General features: G+C 55.2%; 1 protein-coding gene across 3 annotated transcripts; it reads right to left on the bottom strand.

The window, feature by feature from the left end:
- Window positions 1-733: 733 nt before the first annotated feature.
- Window positions 734-16,134, bottom strand: lars1b (leucyl-tRNA synthetase 1b). 3 transcript variants are annotated; one of them, XM_076016868.1, is made up of 33 exons: window positions 15,940-16,134; window positions 15,346-15,462; window positions 14,331-14,418; window positions 13,941-14,021; window positions 13,015-13,155; window positions 12,434-12,595; window positions 12,193-12,305; window positions 11,939-12,002; window positions 11,692-11,780; window positions 11,383-11,608; window positions 10,970-11,057; window positions 10,647-10,723; window positions 10,407-10,460; window positions 10,184-10,324; window positions 9,210-9,287; window positions 9,039-9,124; window positions 8,837-8,902; window positions 8,550-8,632; window positions 8,000-8,138; window positions 7,672-7,887; window positions 7,067-7,124; window positions 6,894-6,957; window positions 5,969-6,152; window positions 4,477-4,567; window positions 4,052-4,195; window positions 3,717-3,857; window positions 3,505-3,615; window positions 3,278-3,388; window positions 2,962-3,066; window positions 2,617-2,643; window positions 2,103-2,198; window positions 1,470-1,602; window positions 734-1,343 (listed from the first exon to the last, which is right to left on the bottom strand). In XM_076016868.1, the coding sequence occupies exons 3-33, from the start codon at window positions 14,379-14,381 to the stop codon at window positions 1,135-1,137; spliced, it is 3,429 nt and encodes a 1,142-aa protein (XP_075872983.1). In that variant the 5' UTR covers window positions 14,382-14,418; window positions 15,346-15,462; window positions 15,940-16,134; the 3' UTR covers window positions 734-1,134. The 3 variants fall into 3 exon arrangements, with proteins under 3 accessions (XP_075872983.1, XP_075872984.1, XP_075872982.1); XM_076016869.1 differs by having other exon boundaries at window positions 15,346-15,467; window positions 15,940-16,107; XM_076016867.1 differs by lacking the exon at window positions 2,617-2,643 and having other exon boundaries at window positions 735-1,343; window positions 15,346-15,467; window positions 15,940-16,131.
- Between the last annotated feature and the right edge of the window lie 998 nt (window positions 16,135-17,132).

Raw genomic sequence — 17,132 nt, 5'->3', positions numbered from 1 at the left:
CCCCCCCCCCCCCCCCCCCCCCAAAAGGGTGATGGTGACGCTGGGTGAAAACAGAGAGACAGCAGAGAGAACGACAGGAAGGAGAGAAGGAGGGAAAGAAGCAGCAGCCCAGAGGGAGGGAGTGTGTGTGTGTGTGTGTGTGTGTGTGTGTGTGTGTGTGTTATATAAATCCCAGGTGGCGCCTCTTGTTGTCCTGGATAGATCCATCACCAGGGGGACCACTCCTCCCTCTCTCTTCATCTTCCTCTTCATTGCCTCCACGAGGAGAGTCCCACCGCTCCTCCTGCTCCTCCTGCCCCTCCTCTCAGCAGTGCCGCCAGTGGGCAGCTCTGCTTCAACACTGCCCCCTAGTGGCGCAACCCCCTGCAGGGCCACCAGGCGGGAAATGCAGGAAGAACAAAGTGAAACAAGAATGCACAGAGGTCAAAGTGCACGTCCAGCCTGGTCAGCTGACTGCTCACATGACTGCTCAGACGACTGGGCCTGGTCACATGACTCTGATGTGGAGCTGCACCGTAGGAATAATAAAGGAAACATAGTGAGAAACCAATTCACATCTGACCATCAAGGAATCAAACACTCACACACACTCATATATATGTGTGTGTGTGTGTGTGTGTGTGTCCACCAGGAGGCGGAGCCTCTGCAGGAATCAAAGGAAGAAGATTCAAGTTTACATGATTCAAAAAGTTTTTATTGATTTTTTTTCTGGAAAAAACTCAGACAGAGAGAGAGAGAGAGAGAGAGAGAGAGAGAGAGAGAGAGAGAGAGAGAGAGGGAGGGAGGGTGAGAGAGAGAGGGAGAGTGAGACAGGGTGAGAGAGAGAGAGTGAGAGACAGGGTGAGAGAGAGAGAGTGAGAGAGAGAGAGAGACAGGGTGAGAGAGAGATAGGGTGAGACAGAGAGGGAGAGTGAGACAGAGAGAGAGAGGGAGAGTGAGACAGAGAGAGAAGAGAGAGAGAGAGAGAGAGAGAGAGAGTGAGACAGAGAGAGAGAGACAGAGAGACAGAGAGTGAGCAGCGTCTCACTCCAACATTAAAACCCTCCTGATGATGAAACAGCTGCTGATGTTTGCAGGACATCAGAGAAGAAGTCCAGCTGCTGCTGCTGCTGCTGCTGCTCCAGCAGCTCCAGCTCAGAGCAGCAGGTAGGCCAGGGTGTCGCCCACCTCCAGCGGGGGGGCACCGCCGTCGGCCAGCGTCACCCTGCGCTGCTGCAGGTCCACGCTGAAGACGGAGGTGGAGGAGATGGGCAGCTTGCCTCGCTCCTCCTGGCCCAGCACAGGAACCCTGCGAGGTCCCATCAGGGGGTCCTCGAACCTCATCAGTTTCACCCTGGACACATCTGGAGGGGGGGGGTGGACTGGGAGTGAGTGATATTTCATGTATTTTTGATTCCTCTGAATGTTCTTCTCTTTGCACCACACTGTGGCAAAGACAGGCTGCAAACAGCGGGCTAAACGGTGCCGACCTTTGATGAGGCGGTTGACCTTGGCCAGGCGGCGCAGCACGGCGTCCCTGGTGTCACCCTGCCGCACCTGCACCCTGCTGGAGAAGAGACTGGAGCAGGGCTGAGGGTTGACCAGGGTGAGGAGCACTCCTGGCTGCAGGGGGGAGGAGTGAGAGAGAGAGAGTGAGGGAGAGAGAGTGAGAGAGAGTGAGGGAGAGAGAGTGAGAGGGAGAGAGGGTGAGAGAAAGAGAGAGTGAGAGACAGAGAGTGAGAGAGAGGGACAGAGGGAGAGAGAGAGAGTGTAAGAGAGAGTGAGAGAGAAAGAGAGTGAGAGAGTGTGAGTGAGAGAGAGAATGAGAGGGAGAGAGGGTGAGAGTGAGGGAGAGAGAGGGAGAATGAGAGTGAGAGAGAGTGAGAGACAGAGAGTGAGAGAGAGGGACAGAGGGAGAGTGAGAGACAGAGAGTGAGAGAGAGGGACAGAGGGAGAGTGAGAGAAAGAGAGAGTGAGAGACATAGAGAGTGAGAGAGGGTCAGAGGGAGAGAGAGTGAGAGAGAGAAAGGGAGAGAGAGAGTGAGAGAGAAAGAGAGAGTGAGAGACAGGGTCAGAGCTCAGCACGGACAGCTGAAGAGAGACACTCTGGAGAAGTGAGAGACCTCTGATCTGAAGACACTGAAGGGCTTCCCAGGACAGCACTCCTCCCTGATCTTCTCATCCGCTGCTGAGGAGAAGATCACATCAATCTGCTCCAGCTGGAGAGGAGCAGGAGACACAGTCAGGTGATCAGCTGGTCCACACACACACACACACACACACACACACACACACACACACACACACACACACACACACACACACACACACACACACACACAGTGTTCAGCAGTGGTTACGGCCTCCACTAGGGGGAGTCGCCAGCTGGAGGTCAGAGGTCACCCTCAACCCATCAGCCTCAGGCAGGAAGAACCTGGATTTGCCTCCCGACCACAAACAGGAAGTGAGGAAAACAAGGCCAGTCGTCAGCGTCGCTAACTGCTAATTAGCAACACTCAGGACGGCTGCCAGCCGCTGGACTGTCTGACTGCAGACGCTGGCAAGACTGACGGAGGAGCACCAGGAGAACAGCTGAGAGGAGGAAGAGCTGAGGCCTCGTGGTCCTCATGGTCCTACCTGCAGCAGCTCCTCACCTCCCACGCTCTTGAGAGGAGAAACATTGACAGAGGTCACTGCTGCTGCTGCTGTTACTGCTGCTGCTGCTGCTGTTACTGCTGTTGCTGTTACTGCTGCTGCTGTTACTGTTGCTGCTGCTGCTGTTACTGCTGCTGCTGCTGCTGCTGCTTTTGCTGTTACTGCTGCTGCTGTTACTGCTGCTGCTGCTGCTACTGTTACTGCTGCTACTGTTACTGCTGTTGCTGCTGCTGCTGCTGCTGCTGCTACAGAGTCGTGGTTCAGCCACGGACTTGGATCAACTCTCCACAAGCCTACAGGTCATGTGACTGTGGCACCTCCACGCACCTCCAGAGAGTTGGTCAGGTAGACCAGGTTCTCCATCAGCACGGCGCGCTCGTCAAACTCCAGCTGCAGCTCCAGCACCCTGGGCCCGTTCTTCTCCAGGCTCTCCTGCAGAGAAACAAAGTGAGTCGCACAAAAGAAAGAAAAAAGAATCAAAAGAATCAGAACCACAGTTTTGATTCCCTGGTCACCGAGACTCAAAGAGCAGCAACACTGAGCACTGGCAGAGCAGAAGAAAGGCTGCTGCTGCTGCTGCTGCAATGACCAGAGCGACGTTCAACTACGAGTGTCAGGGGATGGAGGACAGGAAGTGACCGACCTTGATCATGGCCACGAAGGGCATCAGCCTCTTCATGTACTTCTTCAGCTCTGGGAGAGCTCCTAGCTCAGCGGCTAGCACCTTGTTCTCCGGCAGGGTGCCACTGTTGTTCTGCAGGGGCGGTGGAGGAGCAGCAGGAGAAGGAGAGAGGGAGGAGGGAGGTGAGGAACCAGGAGGAACCAGGAGGAACCTGAGGAACTCTACGACAGTGGAGATGCTTGGGTCACCTTGTAATGCTTGGCCAGCAGTGAGAGGGCGCTGTGCTGCCACGGTGGGTAGGTCTTGGCCACGTAGATGCTGCAGTGGGACGGCTTGGCTGGAGGGGCGGAGTCACTCTTCTGATGGAGGAGGAGGAGGAGGTTGTTCATCATCATCATCTTCACCACCACAAGGTGAGAGAGACCGTGTGTGTGTGTGTGTGTGTGTGTACACCCCCCACCTTGTTCTTGGGGGGGTTGAGGAAGGCCTTGAGCCTCAGTCTGAGGTCGTGGGCCGTCTCCATCAGGTACTGGGAGGAGCGGATCAGAACCTCATCCACCGGGCCGGCCGTGGGCCACGACGCCTTCATCAGGGAGCCACTCTGGGGGGGGGGGGGGGGGGGGTCAAAGAGCACAGGGGGGAGGGGGGAAGGGGGGGTCAGAGTGTTTTTGATGAGTGTTGTTCTGCACTGGTGTTGCTAAGCAACGATGGAGGAGGCGGAGCAGATCTACAATGTGTGCGTGTGTGTGTGTGTGTGTGTGTGTGTGTGTGTGTGTGTGTGTGTGTGTGTCTCACCTTGCCCAGCAGGCTCCAGGTGTGCTCACACAGGTGAGGGCAGATGGGCGCCAGCAGCAGAGTCTGTCTCTCGATGAAGAGGAAGACCAGGTCCCGGTGCATCAGACCCTCTAGGGACAACTCCCGGTAGCGGTCCTTCACCGCCTGGACAGACACACAGACAGACAGTCAGGGAGGAGGACAGACAGCAGGACAGGGAGGAGGACAGACGGACAGCAGGACAGACAGACAGTCAGGGAGGAGGACAGACAGACAGCAGGACAGACAGACAGTCAGGGAGGAGGACAGACAGACAGCAGGACAGATGGACGGACAGCAGGACAGTCAGGGAGGAGGACAGACGGACGGACACCAGAGTTGAGTCCTCCAGCAGCTGCACAGCCACTGCAGGCCTCCGGCCCAGCAGGGGACAGCATTGGACCCACCTGGAACTCGAAGAAGCCGCTCTTCAGCGCCTCCTTGTACATCATGCGCTCGTAGTGCTGCTCCGTCTTCACGATGGCTGCGTTCATCTCACTGACACACAACAACAACAACAAGTTTGTTTGTTTGTTCATTTTTATGCTCAGCATCAAAAAAACAGAACCAAGAATCACTGATTGGTCGGCCACACTGAGAGGAAGCATCAGGTCAGGAGGGGGAACCAGCAACTCTGTTCACAGTGCGGGGGAGGAGCCGTTGACCTCCACTGGGGAGGTGGGTTGGGAGGTGGAAGGAGAACTTGGAGGATCTCCTCAATCCCACCGTCACGTCTTGTGATGAGGGAGCGGAGGCAGGAGACTCGGAGGTGGACTGGACCATCAGCCAAGCCGAAGGAGGTCAGGAGGCTCCTGGGTGTGGAGGTGCCAGAGGTGGAGGAGATCTGCCCAGAGGACCTCCAGTCTCTGGATGTGCAGGGACTGTGGTGGCTGACCTGTCTCGGGGGCGGTGCCTCTGGACTGGCAGGCCAACCGGGGGGGTGGTTCCTCTTTGCAAGAAGGCGGACCGGAGGGTGTGGCTCTGATTATAATGGACCACACTGCTCAGTCTCCTGGTAAAGTCCACTGCAGGGTGCTGGAGACCAGCTTCACACTGGTCCAGTGCTCCACACTGGTTCCAGCTTCACACTGGTCCACCTCCAGAGTAGACCAGCTCCACACTGGTCCAGCTCCAAACTGGTCCAGGGCTTCACACTGGTCCACCTCCACACTGGTCCAGTGCTCCACCCTGGTCCAGCTCTACCCTGGTCCAGCTCCACCCTGGTCCAGCGCTTCACAATGGTCCAGCGCTTCACAATGGACCTGCGCTCCACACTGGTGCAGCTCCACACTGGTCCTGCGCTCCACACTGGTCCAGCGCTTCACACTGGTCCAGCTCCACACCCTCTGCAGGGTTCTCAAGGGTTCATGGGAGTTCGCCCCACTTGCCCTCATATGCTTTGTGGATTTGGAGGAGGCGTTGGACGGTGTCCCTGGAGGTGTCTTGTGGGGGTCTTCCAGGACTATGGGGTCCAGGATCAGGGGTCCGGGGGGTCCTCTGTCCAGGGCCATTCGGTCCCTGTACGATCGGAGCAGGAGTCTGGTTGCATTGCCGGCACGAAGTCTGAAGCCTGGTTCCCTCTGTCAGCGGTTCTGTTCATTATTTTCACGGACAGAGGTTCTAAGTGCAGCCAGGGGCCGTAGGGGGTCCAGTTCGGGAGCCACGTGACCGGGCCTCTGCTTTTTGCAGATGATGTTGGCTTCATGGAGCCAGGACCTCCAGTGTGCACTGGGGTGGTTTGCAGCTGAATGTGAACCAGCACCTCCAAGTCCGAGGCCCCGGTTCTCCACTGGAGAAAGGTGGTTTTAGACCACTGAGGTCAAACCAGGGCCCCCCCTGACACGGTCTCACGGTGGCCCTGTGGGTTGGAGTGCTGGAGGAGGACGTGGGAGCTCTGACCTGGCAAAGACGCGGTCGTGGAAGGAGTCTGCTGGGCCGGTCCTCAGCAGCTCCTGGCTGGAGGTGACCTCCTTCACCCACTCCAGCCACGTGTACAGGCGCAGGATCCCAGCGTCCGCCATGGCCTCCACAAAGTTAGCGTCCTCCACTGTGTCCCCCGCGTCCGCCAGAGCCAGGCGCATCCCTGAGGGGGAGCAGGAGGAAGAGGTGGTGGGGGAGGGGGAGGAGGAGGAGCAGGATGAGGAGGAGGTGGAAGAGGAGCAGGAGGAGGTGGAGGAACAGGAGGAGAAGGAGGTGGAGGGGGAGGAGGAGGAAGTGGGGGAAGAGGAGCAGGAGGAGGAGGAGGAGGAAGTGGGGGAAGAGGAGAAGGAGGAGGAGGAGCAGGTGGAGGAACAGGAGGAGGAGGAGGAAGTGGGGGAAGAGGAGCAGGAGGAAGAGGAGGAGGAAGTGGGGGAAGAGGAGCAGGAGGAAGAGGAGGAGGAGGACCCCAAAGCCGAGGACCTCTGCTGTCAAAAATCTGCTGTCTCTAAAAACCTCATCCACCGTTGCACTCAACTACACAACTGCAGTAGTTTATACACTGCACCAACCACAGTCCAGCATCAGTCAATGAGAGAGGGAGAGAGAGAGAGGTAGAGGTAGAGAGAGAGAGACAGAGAGGAGGGAGAGAGAGAGAGAGAGAGGTAGAGGTAGAGGTAGAGAGACAGAGAGGTAGAGACAGAGGGAGAGAGAGAGGTAGAGAGAAGGAGAGAGGGGGAGAGGTAGAGAGAGAGAGAGGAGGTAGAGAGAGAGAGAGAGAGAGGTAGAGACAGAGAGGTAGAGACAGAGAGGTAGAGGAGGTAGAGAGAGAGGGAGAGACAGAGAGAGAGAGAGGTAGAGACAGAGAGAGAGAGAGACAGAGGGAGAGAGAGAGAGAGTGTCGCACCGTCTGCTGAGAACTTGTCGATGGCCTGCGTGAGCGTCAGGAAGTTTCCTGTTGACTTGGACATCTGGAGGAGAACACACACACACACACACTCATCATCATCATCATCACGTGTGTGTGTGTAGGTGTGACACGGGTTGGGGTCATATGAGGTCAGGTGACCTCAGACTCACCTTCTCTGAGTTGAGCAGCAGGTGGCCGTTAGCTCGCACCGCCTGGGGCCACTTCCCACTGAGACACACACACACACACACACACACACACACACACACACACACACACACAGTGTCAACTGAACAGCTCTGATACAAACATGTCGACAAAGTCACTGAGACAAAGTCACCAACATGAACAACAACGAGGAGCAGGAGGAGGAGCAGCAGGAGGAGGTGGATGATGAGGAGGAGCAGGAGGAAAAGCAGAAGAAGTTGGATGATGAGAAGCAGGAGGTGGAGCAGCAGGAGGAGAAGCAGGAGGAGGAGGAGGAGGAGCAGTAGGAGAAGGTGGATGATGAGGAGGAGGATGAGGAGGAGCAGGAGAAGGTGGATGAGGAGGAGGAGCAGTAGGAGAAGGTGGATGATGAGGAGCAGGAGAAGGTGGATGATGAGGAGGAGGAGCAGGAGCAGGAGTAGGAGGAGGAGGAGGAGGGGGAGGAGGAGCAGTAGGAGTAGGAGGAGGAGCAGGAGGAGGAGAAAGTGGATGATGAGGAGAAGTAGGAGGAGGATGATGACGAGCAGCAGCAGCAGCAGGAGGATGGTGAGGAGGAGGAGCCACTGGCCTGTCGTGGGGCCACATGGCCACGTGGTTGTACAGGTAGTAGGACAGGTGGTTGGGCACCAGGTCCTTGCCAGACGCTCTGACGTCCACTGGGTACCAGTAGTTGAACTCCCTGCGCAGCTGCTGCAGATGTTCTGCAGGGACCCCCGACTGCTGGGGGGGCGGAGCCTCGCTGAAGAAGATGAAGTCCCACACCTCCTTAGTCATCTGCTCAGGCCTGGAGGAGGAGGAGGAGAGTTAGAATAGCGCCCCCTATATTCCACACACTGATCCCCCTGTGTGTGTGAGCAGCAGCAGCAGCAGCAGCAGCAGCAGCAGCAGACGCCCACCTGATGTGGAGAGGGGACTGGCCCTGGCCGTTGAGCTGGCCTCCCTGCAGCAGGTGGGCCACAGTGTAGTAGGCCATGTAGATGGTGGAGTCTGACAGAGACTCGATCAACCACTGCTGGTCCCAGGGCAGCCTGGTACCTGGAGGCAGGGAGGTGGATGCATAATAAGAATAAGAATAATAAGTTGGTTCTAGGAGGTTCTAAGAGCTAAACACCCTGGTGGTTCTAGATGGTTCTGGGCGGTTCTAGATGGTCCTAGGTGGTTCTAGGTGGTTCTAGGTGGTTCTAAGAGCTAAACACCCTGGTGGTCCTAGATGGTTCTGGGTGGTTCTAGATGGTCCTAGGTGGTTCTAAGAGCTAAACACCCTTGTGGTTCTGGATGGTGCTGGGTGCATCCATCTGCTGCTGCTCTGCTACCCCCCTCTGGCACATTCTAGAACCCACTGTGACCCAGCAGTCAAACAGTTGGACCACCTCTGTTCCAGACCAACAGTGGACTCAGTGGCTACAGGTGTGACTGACTCACTGACTGACTCACTGACTGACTCACCAAGGCCGTAGGTCCGAGAGCAGGCGTGCTCCTGCAGCCAGGCCAGGGTGGCCTCAAAGTTCCTCCGAGTCTCCTCACAATATCTGCGTGGTGTGGAGAAAATCAATACATCCATCCATCCATCCATCAATCCATCCATCAATCAGTCCATCAATCCATCCATCCATCAATCCTTCAATCCATCCATCAATCAGTCCATCAATCCATCCATCCTTCAATCCATCCATCAATCCATCCCTCCATCAAGGGCAGAAGATGAGAGAAACCAGGCAGTGTCCAGGTCTTACGTCTCCAGAGACTCCAGCACCTGATTGGCCTGTCGCTTCCACTCTGCATCACCATAGTCCAGGTACCTGCGCGCACACACACACACACACACACACACACACACACACACACACACACACACACACACACACACAAGGTGGTGAACGTCTCCCTCCTCCATTGGCTCCGCTCCCCCCCCCGCCCACCAGCAGGAAGCCTCACCATTGGTCGCAGAGGGCCACCACACACTCGTCAGCCGAGCGTGACATCACCTGCTTCTCGGGCTCCATGTAGATGGCGGCCTGGCCCTGCAGAGGAGAAGGTCGTGGTGAAGGTCGTGGAGAGGTTCCAGTAGGACCATGGTGGGACACGTGCACGCTGCGGTGGTCTCACCTTCTCCACCATCATCTTCTGGATGGGCTTCTTGACGTCCTGCACCTTCTGGCCCTGGTAGCCCTCCACCAGCATCACCTGGAGACACAGCAGGAGACACTCAGAACACTCCTGCTGCTCCCAACCTGGACCTGGACCTGGACCTGGACCAGGACCGCTCGCCAGTCCTCAGACACTGCAGGAGAACATCACGCATGCAGGAGCGAGGCCTGATTCCAGCAGCACTCAGGGGGGTTTAGCAGAAGAAAAAGATCCAGAGAGTCAGTGAGTCACTGAATCAGTCCTGGAGTTACAGGGATCAGTGAGTCACTGAATCAGTAGTGGAGCTGCAGGAATCAGTCAGTCAGTTATTGAATCAGTCCTGGAGCTGCAGGGATCAGTGAGTCAGTGAGTCACTGAATCAGTCCTGGAACTGCAGGGATCAGTGAGTCAGTGAGTCACAGAACCAGTCCTGGAGTGGCAGGGATCAGTGAGTCAGTGAGTCGCTGAATCAGTCATGGAGCTGCAGGGATCAGTGAGTCGCTGAATCGGTCCTGGAACTGCAGGGATCAGTGAGTCAGTTTGTCACTGAATCGGTCCTGGAACTGCAGGGATCAGTCAGTCAGTGAGTCAGTGAGTCACTGAATCGGTCCTGGAGCTGCAGGGATCAGTGAGTCGCTGAATCGGTCCTGGAACTGCAGGGATCAGTGAGTCAGTGAGTCACTGAATCAGTCATGGAGCTGCAGGGATCAGTGAGTCGCTGAATCGGTCCTGGAACTGCAGGGATCAGTGAGTCAGTTTGTCACTGAATCGGTCCTGGAACTGCAGGGATCAGTCAGTCAGTGAGTCAGTGAGTCACTGAATCAGTCCTGGAGCTGCAGGGATCAGTTTCTTACTGACTGGAAGCTCCAAGCAGCGTCCAGAGCTGCAGTTTAACCTTCTCAACCTTCACCTGCTGGACTCACTCAACCTTCACCTTCACGTGGTGGACTCACCCCTTCATAGAAGCCCTTCAGGTAGACCTTCTCCTTGGCCTCAGCCAGCTTCTCCCTGTCATTCTGACTCTGGATCTTCAGCTCATCGCACACCAGCGGAGCCGACAGGCTTCCGTAGCCTGGGATCTCGATGATGGGCACCTGACAGACAGACAGATGTTCTGTCAAACCTTCTTCTTGCCACTATGTAGAACATCACTACAGAACAAAGAGAAGCACTCACTGCTTCAAAAGGCAACACCATCTTGTCTTCGATTCCGTATTTCTCCCGAAGAGCCTTCAGAGGAACGGAGGGAGAGAGAGAGAGAGAGAGAGAGAGGGAGAGAGAGAGAGAGAGAGAGAGGAAAACCCAAGTGTCAAGGTCAACTTGGAACATTAGAAACATCTGGAGGAGGAGGAGGCGGCCTTCATCCCTCCACCATCACAGCCACAGCAGGAGAAGAGACGCGAGGAGGAGGAGCACCTGCTTCTTCTTGAGGTCTCTGAGAGCTGCGATGTCATCGGGGGCATCAGAGGGCACGCTGGTGACCACCCCGGTGCCTGGGGGAGGGGCCACACACAGGACACACTCATTTTACACAGGCTCAGCTTCACAATGTATTCCGCGAGGGGTTTCCCCGCACTCCTCCAGAAACATCGAGAAGGTCCCGCAACCAGGCCTTCCAGAAACATCTCCGCCGCTCCGGTGGGATCCGGGACCTTCCACAAGTTTGGAAGGAGACCAGAAGAGCGGCGGTGCGAGAGGGCGGTAGAGGGGGAAGGTGTCTGCTGGGTTCAGGTTCCTACCCTTGTCCTCCTTGATGGTCAGCATGGGCAGAGCGTAGATCGTTTTGTAGGAGGTGAGAGGAGCACTCAGGGCACAGCCCAGGATGTCCTGGAGGAGGAGAAAACAATATACACAGTGAGTCAGTGAGTCACCTCTGAAACTCAGACAACAGACTGAACAACAGGATTTTATTGTCGATGAAGTTCTGGTTGTCTGAAGCTTCTGGGTGGTCCAGCTCATGGCTTCACTTGTCTCTCCACTGGACTCCATCTGGAAGACCTTTCATCTCAAAAGGTCTTCGAGAACAAGGACAGTGACCTCTACATGGTCGAAGAAGTTCTCCAAGGCCCAGAAGGGTCCAGTTGAGGACACTGGACTCCATCCTTCCAACGCTGCAGATGAAGGTGACGAGCAGCAGGAAGTGGTCTCCTACCTGTCCCAGGACGTCCATGATGACGGGCACCACGCCGTTCTCCCTGGTGAAGCCCTGGTAGGCCATGTTCCTGGCCGAGCGCCGGCTGCAGACGAAGACGTCGCCGGCGGCCGTCTCAAAGGCCACGTACTTGATGTCGGGCCGCACCCAGCAGTTGGTCTGGCCAAACATGGTCTCTGGCCGCAGGGTGGCGGCCACCAGGTAGATGTCCTTGCCCTTGACGCCGCTGGCGGAGGGAGAGACGGACCATGGTGACGCAGCAGGACCGGCAAGGTTCTGCTGCGCCCGCACACCTTCCGGCTGGCTCACCTGCTGAAGAAGACCTTGGACTTGAACCTGGCGGTGAACGGCTCCACCACCTTCATCTTGATCAGGGTGTACTCCTGAGGACCGACCCCCTGCACGCAGGACACACACACATGGTCTATTGTCAACCTGTCACACAGTTCAGTCCATGAGGGCTCCATCTACCGTCCTATTGGAAAGCCCAGGTGGTCGCGTGTGTGCGTGTGTGTGTGTGTGTGTGTGTGTGTGTGTGTGTGTGTGAGGTGAGGACCTCTCCAGTCTGCCTGTCATGGTCCATGCATGGTTGTCCATCCTTGGGACAGTAGATGGTGTATCTGCAGAGGATTGAAGGAGGCGAGAAGGTCAGAATCCCTCAGTGAGTGTGGTCGGTTCTTCATGCACCTCCTGGAGTCCACGACACCAACAATGTGACTGCTGCTACTCCTGCTGCAGCAGCAGCAGCAGCAGCAGCAGCAGCAGCAGAGGTTGGGAGGCCAGGCCGGTGGTCTCCGAAGACCTTCTCACCTCTTGCCGAACTTGATCTTCTTCCGCTCCTTCAGCGTGAGGAACTGCCAGCGGACGAAGGAGTCGTAGAAGGGGTTGACGTCGGTGGTGATGAAGGACCGCCTCCAGTCCACCTGTCAGATGACCAATGGGAAGCCAGCTCAGACATGTGGAGACCAGCGGCCTCGGAGCTGCTCAGCAGCATTAGCATTAGCATTAGCGATCGGACAACGCCAGGAGGTTTGGAGAAGACGGTAGCAACCTTGACTCCCATCCGCTTGAGGTCCTGGATGGCCAGCGGAGGGAAGTAGTCCAGCCAGTGGTCGGCGTTGGCAAACCTCCCAATGTCCTGGTCGCTGAGGCCCAGAGACCTCATGATGTCCCACTGGAAGGCCGCGCCCCCCATCTTGGCCACCGCTTTGCTCTGAGGGACACCACAAAGGGAATCAAGACCTTTCGCCACCACGTGACCCAGCCCAAGGTTTCTCAACGGGTGGGTCACAGCCCACTGAGGGACACCACAGAGGGAATCAAGACCTTTCTGCACCATAAGACCGAGCCCAAGGTTTCTCAACGGGTGGGTCACAGCCCCCCGAGGGACACCACAGGGGGAATCAAGACCTTTCCGCACCACGTGACCCAGGTTTCCAGACTTTTGATTTCTGTGGAATTGATTAGCAGGGAAAAATAAATCGACAAGGTTCTGCTGTCAATCTTCTCGTCTCTTTTCCACTCCCTCCAGTTTCCCATCAACTGGAGAAAAACCTGCTGGTACAAACACAGAGCAGCACAACACGTAGACTTCCGGTGCCAAAATCAAACACCTCCTCAGATCCACCACACCTTCTTGCCCTTGGCTTTGTCCTTGATGACGATCTCCTCGGACTTTGGAGCCTCCTTCTTCTCCACCTCCTCGTCCTCCTCCGGGAAGACGGGAGGGTTCCCATACAGCTCCATCTCCCTCTTCAGCTTGTCTGCGCAGGCCTGACGAGAGAAGCAGCGTCAAACACCACACGGAAGCCCCTGAGCCCGGCAGCCAGGGTCAGGGTCCAAGAGGTGGACCTGGGGAAGATCACCTCCCGAGCAGTGAGAGGAACGAGCGTCTCACTTCCAACAGGAAGGAAAATGTGGTGTGAAAGTCATGCTGATTAAAGCGGCAACAGTTCCACTGGGGGGCGCCATTCCACAAGGGTGTGTGTGTGTGTGTGCAGATGATACCAGTGTGAATCGCTGGCCGATTTTAGATTTTGGTCTTCGTTTCTGGGGGGGGTGTTGTTACAACGTCTCAACACTAGATGGCAGTAAAGCGGAGCAACTGTAGGTGTGCACAGGACAGCTGTTTTTTTAATTGTGTAGGTGGCGCCATTGGGCCCATGGGGTTGATTTTTCACAGTGGCAAAGTGAGGACGGACGTGGGGTTCCACCTCGTGAGTGTTTTTTAGCGCCCCCTGGTGGAAACTACTTCAAAGGGCTGTAAAATGTAAACGGTTACAGTATTTAGAATCATCACCGTTTCATCGCCGCATCATTCACCAATAATTACGCTTTTGTCACTTTGAAAAAAAAGAAATTCTGCCACTTAAGAATTTTTGTTTTTTTTTAGACCTTATGGAAAAGTCAGAATGTATTAAATGCAGGCGTTGACAAGACCAGGCCAGGCTAGTGGCCACTAGGGGGACTCTAGTGCTGACCAGGAGGAGGAGGACTGATTGGGTCTTGCTTCCTTGGCTCTGGTCCAATCAAACGAGAAAACGAGGGCGGGCACTCACTTTGATTGGCATTCCGGTGCAGTGGAGGCCGAACGGGAAGAGGCAGCGCTTTCCCTTCAGGGCCTGGTAGCCCACTGCAAACTGCAGCACAGAGCACACATCACACACTGAGCAACACAACCATCAACAGAGTCCAGTACGCATACCAGTGACACCAGTAGGAGTGACAGTGTGACAGTGTTGTGCTTGTACTGCAGTGAAAGTAGAAGAACCTGCTGAGGAATGTTGTTCTAATGAAACATCAACTGTGGTTCTGAGGTGCATTCTACAGAGAGTCCTCAGTCTGGGTGAGCACTGGAACACCAGTTCTGGTACTGGCTGTGCAGTGCAGTGCAGTGCAGCGGTGCTGTGTGAGCGCCCCCTGCTGGAGGAGGTGAGTGCAGGTGCTACCTCACACTTGGACAGGCTGAAGGTGTGGCCCAGGTGCAGCCGGCCGTTCATGTAGGGGTAGGGGAAGGTCACCAAGTACTTGTTCCTGCTGTGGGGGAGGAGAAGGTGGGTTAGAGAGAACCAGAACCCACGTGGAGACAAGGTCAACGCAGTGCCGAGTGCAGTAGCCGGCGTACTGCGCGCCTGACCTCATGCACACAAGGTGGAAAGGTCAATGTCAAAGGTCAGGACGTGCGTATGGAGCCCTGACGATAGAAGAGGGTCACCGTGTCAAAGGTCAAGTCATGCGTTGATGCCCCATCGCATTGGTTTGACTGCTCCAGCCTCAGAAACCACTGGAACGGTCAAGGACCACTGGGTTATGGAGTCATGGATAGGGAATCATGAGACTTCCAATTGGTTGGCGGCCTCACATCAGGATCAGCCTCTGTGCAGCCACACTGGAGGACCTGAGGCTGCTGGTCCAACGCCGCAGCTGCCTGGCTGCAGTGTTGCCAACCTGGCCACTTTCTGGCGACTTTCTGGCGACTTTCTAGCGACTTTTTAAGCGACTTTCTGACGACTTTCTAGCCACTTTTTGGCGACTTTCTGGCGACTTTTCCTGGTATTTTGTAGACTGACATTAAAGCATGCACGCTTCCTCAGCACTTCCTGTTTTCAGCGAGTGCTGCCGAAAGCCCCTCCCCCGCCCCAAAGTAGCCACAGGCTTTGGCCTTTTTCGGTAAGAGTTTGGTAAAATAAATATTTGAAAAGAAAATATTGTACCGTGACTTTCATCGACAACTAATATTCATCATAACACCACATCGTCTGTATGGAAAAGATGTGTACATATGCATCATGTCAACAAGAGCACAACGTCCCCACGTGACTGCTGCTGCTGCCTCACCCACCCACACCTGCACAGCTGGTTTATCAATGACATCAACTGCTGCTGCTGCCTCAGTGAACGGTCCCTGTGTGACATCACAGAGGGCTCCAGGGGGGGTGAGATGGTGAGGGGTGAGACACTCACTCCGCGCACTCCTCTGCACTGGTGGGTGCGTCCTGCTCGAAGGCTCTGTCCCTCTCCCACTGCTGCTGCACCTCCAGCTCCACCTTCTTCAGGAAGTCCAGCTTGGCTGTTCCCTTCCTGTCCTGCAGGGAGACACTCCATCATCACTCCATCACTCTACCATCACTCCACCGTCACTCCATCATCACTCTACCATCACTCCACTGTCACTCCACCGTCACTCCACCATCATCACTCCATCACATGCCAATCATCTTCCATCAGTGGAGGCTCTCTCTCTCTGACACACACACAGTGCGCCCCCCCCACTCAAGAGTGCAACACACACACACACACACACACACACACACACACACACACACACACACACACTGCCCCCCCCCCCCCCACACACACACACACACACACTCAAGAGTGCAACACACAAACACACTCAAGAGTGCAACACACAAACACACACACACAGGCTGAAGGCTGAGCCTCAGCAATGCTAACTAGTTAGCTCTGCTAGCTCGCTGTGCTAGGAGCCTCGCTCAGTTTCTGAAAGAGTGTCAGAGTGAGACCGGAAGTGAGTGGAGGAGCTGCGGGTCGCACCGTCATGTTGGCGCCTCGGTCCCGGTCTGGTTCTGTGTCCTGGCGAGGAACAGCAACAGAAGAAGAAGAAGAAGAAGACGAGGAGAACTGTGGTTCCCACTTTGACAAGCCAGAGACCCACGCGACGACACCGGCGGCTGATGACACCGGATGACGCAGATGACGTTGACACCCGCGAGGTGCTCTGGGAAATGGCGTTGCTCGATACACGGGTCGTTCTTACGTCAGCTGTCCTCCTGTGCCCAATCCCCGGGCCGCGGACCGGGAGCGGGTCATTGGGTACCGGAAGAACATCACGACTTCCGGTGTATTGATGCTCTGAGTCGGAACGACGTTTAACTTTGAAAAATGATTGGATTTTTCTCTGTTACCGCCTTCCAATGGCTCGACTTTTGACGCACGTCAACGACTACGGTCACGTGGACCGAAAGACGCTAGCATGCTAGGTTTGTGGGTTCAACAAAAAAAAAAAAATTGAAATAAAATAATAATAAATGAATAAATAAATAAAATTAAAGCTAATTCGTCTCCCAGAGTGACACCTCGCCCCCTTTATCGACTGTTTACTTTTTAAAATTTCATGAAGCAAAGTTGTTTTGTGAAAATGGCTCAACATATCTGGCAAAGCAGCAAAAATGTTCAAGACGAAGGAAATGTTGCTGTTCCATTGATGTGGTCTTTTATTTATTTATTTATTTATTTATTTTTACATCCAGTCTTAGTCTGGTCTTGATCACGTCCTGGTCTGGTCTTCGCCTCTACCTTCAAGTGTCTTGGTCAGGTCTTGGTCTCGATGCTCTCCAGTATTGATCAGGTTCTGGTCTCAGTTGGTACCGCCTTGACTCCAGTGAGAGAGATGGCAGTGGCACAGTGGATGCAAAGTGCATCCTGGGAATGTGGATGATTCTGGAGGCGTGATGAATTCTACACAGGTTTCTTTCTGCTGCTGCTGCTGCAGGTCCCACACTGAGCCCCTATAGTCCTTCACGCTCATCATGGACTTCCTGTGGCCACTGAATACATTGATTCATCTGCAGGCTGTGAACACAGGGCTAACTTAGATCATTCATCTCCGGGGGAAATGTGCATTTACAGCGGCTTGAAGAGAACTACTGCAATGTAAAAGCAAAACAAATGAAATGGACTCCCAGTACAAAGAGAGATCAAAGAATTTAGAATTACATTTTGAATGT

Source organism: Nelusetta ayraudi, unplaced genomic scaffold (assembly GCF_046127955.1).
Source record: "Nelusetta ayraudi isolate G7.1 ecotype Tasmania unplaced genomic scaffold, CSIRO-AGI_Nayr_v1 ptg000239l, whole genome shotgun sequence".
Lineage (NCBI taxonomy): Eukaryota > Metazoa > Chordata > Actinopteri > Tetraodontiformes > Monacanthidae > Nelusetta > Nelusetta ayraudi.
The sequence above is the reverse complement of the archived record's forward strand: the minus strand, read 5'-3'. Positions and strand labels throughout refer to the sequence as shown.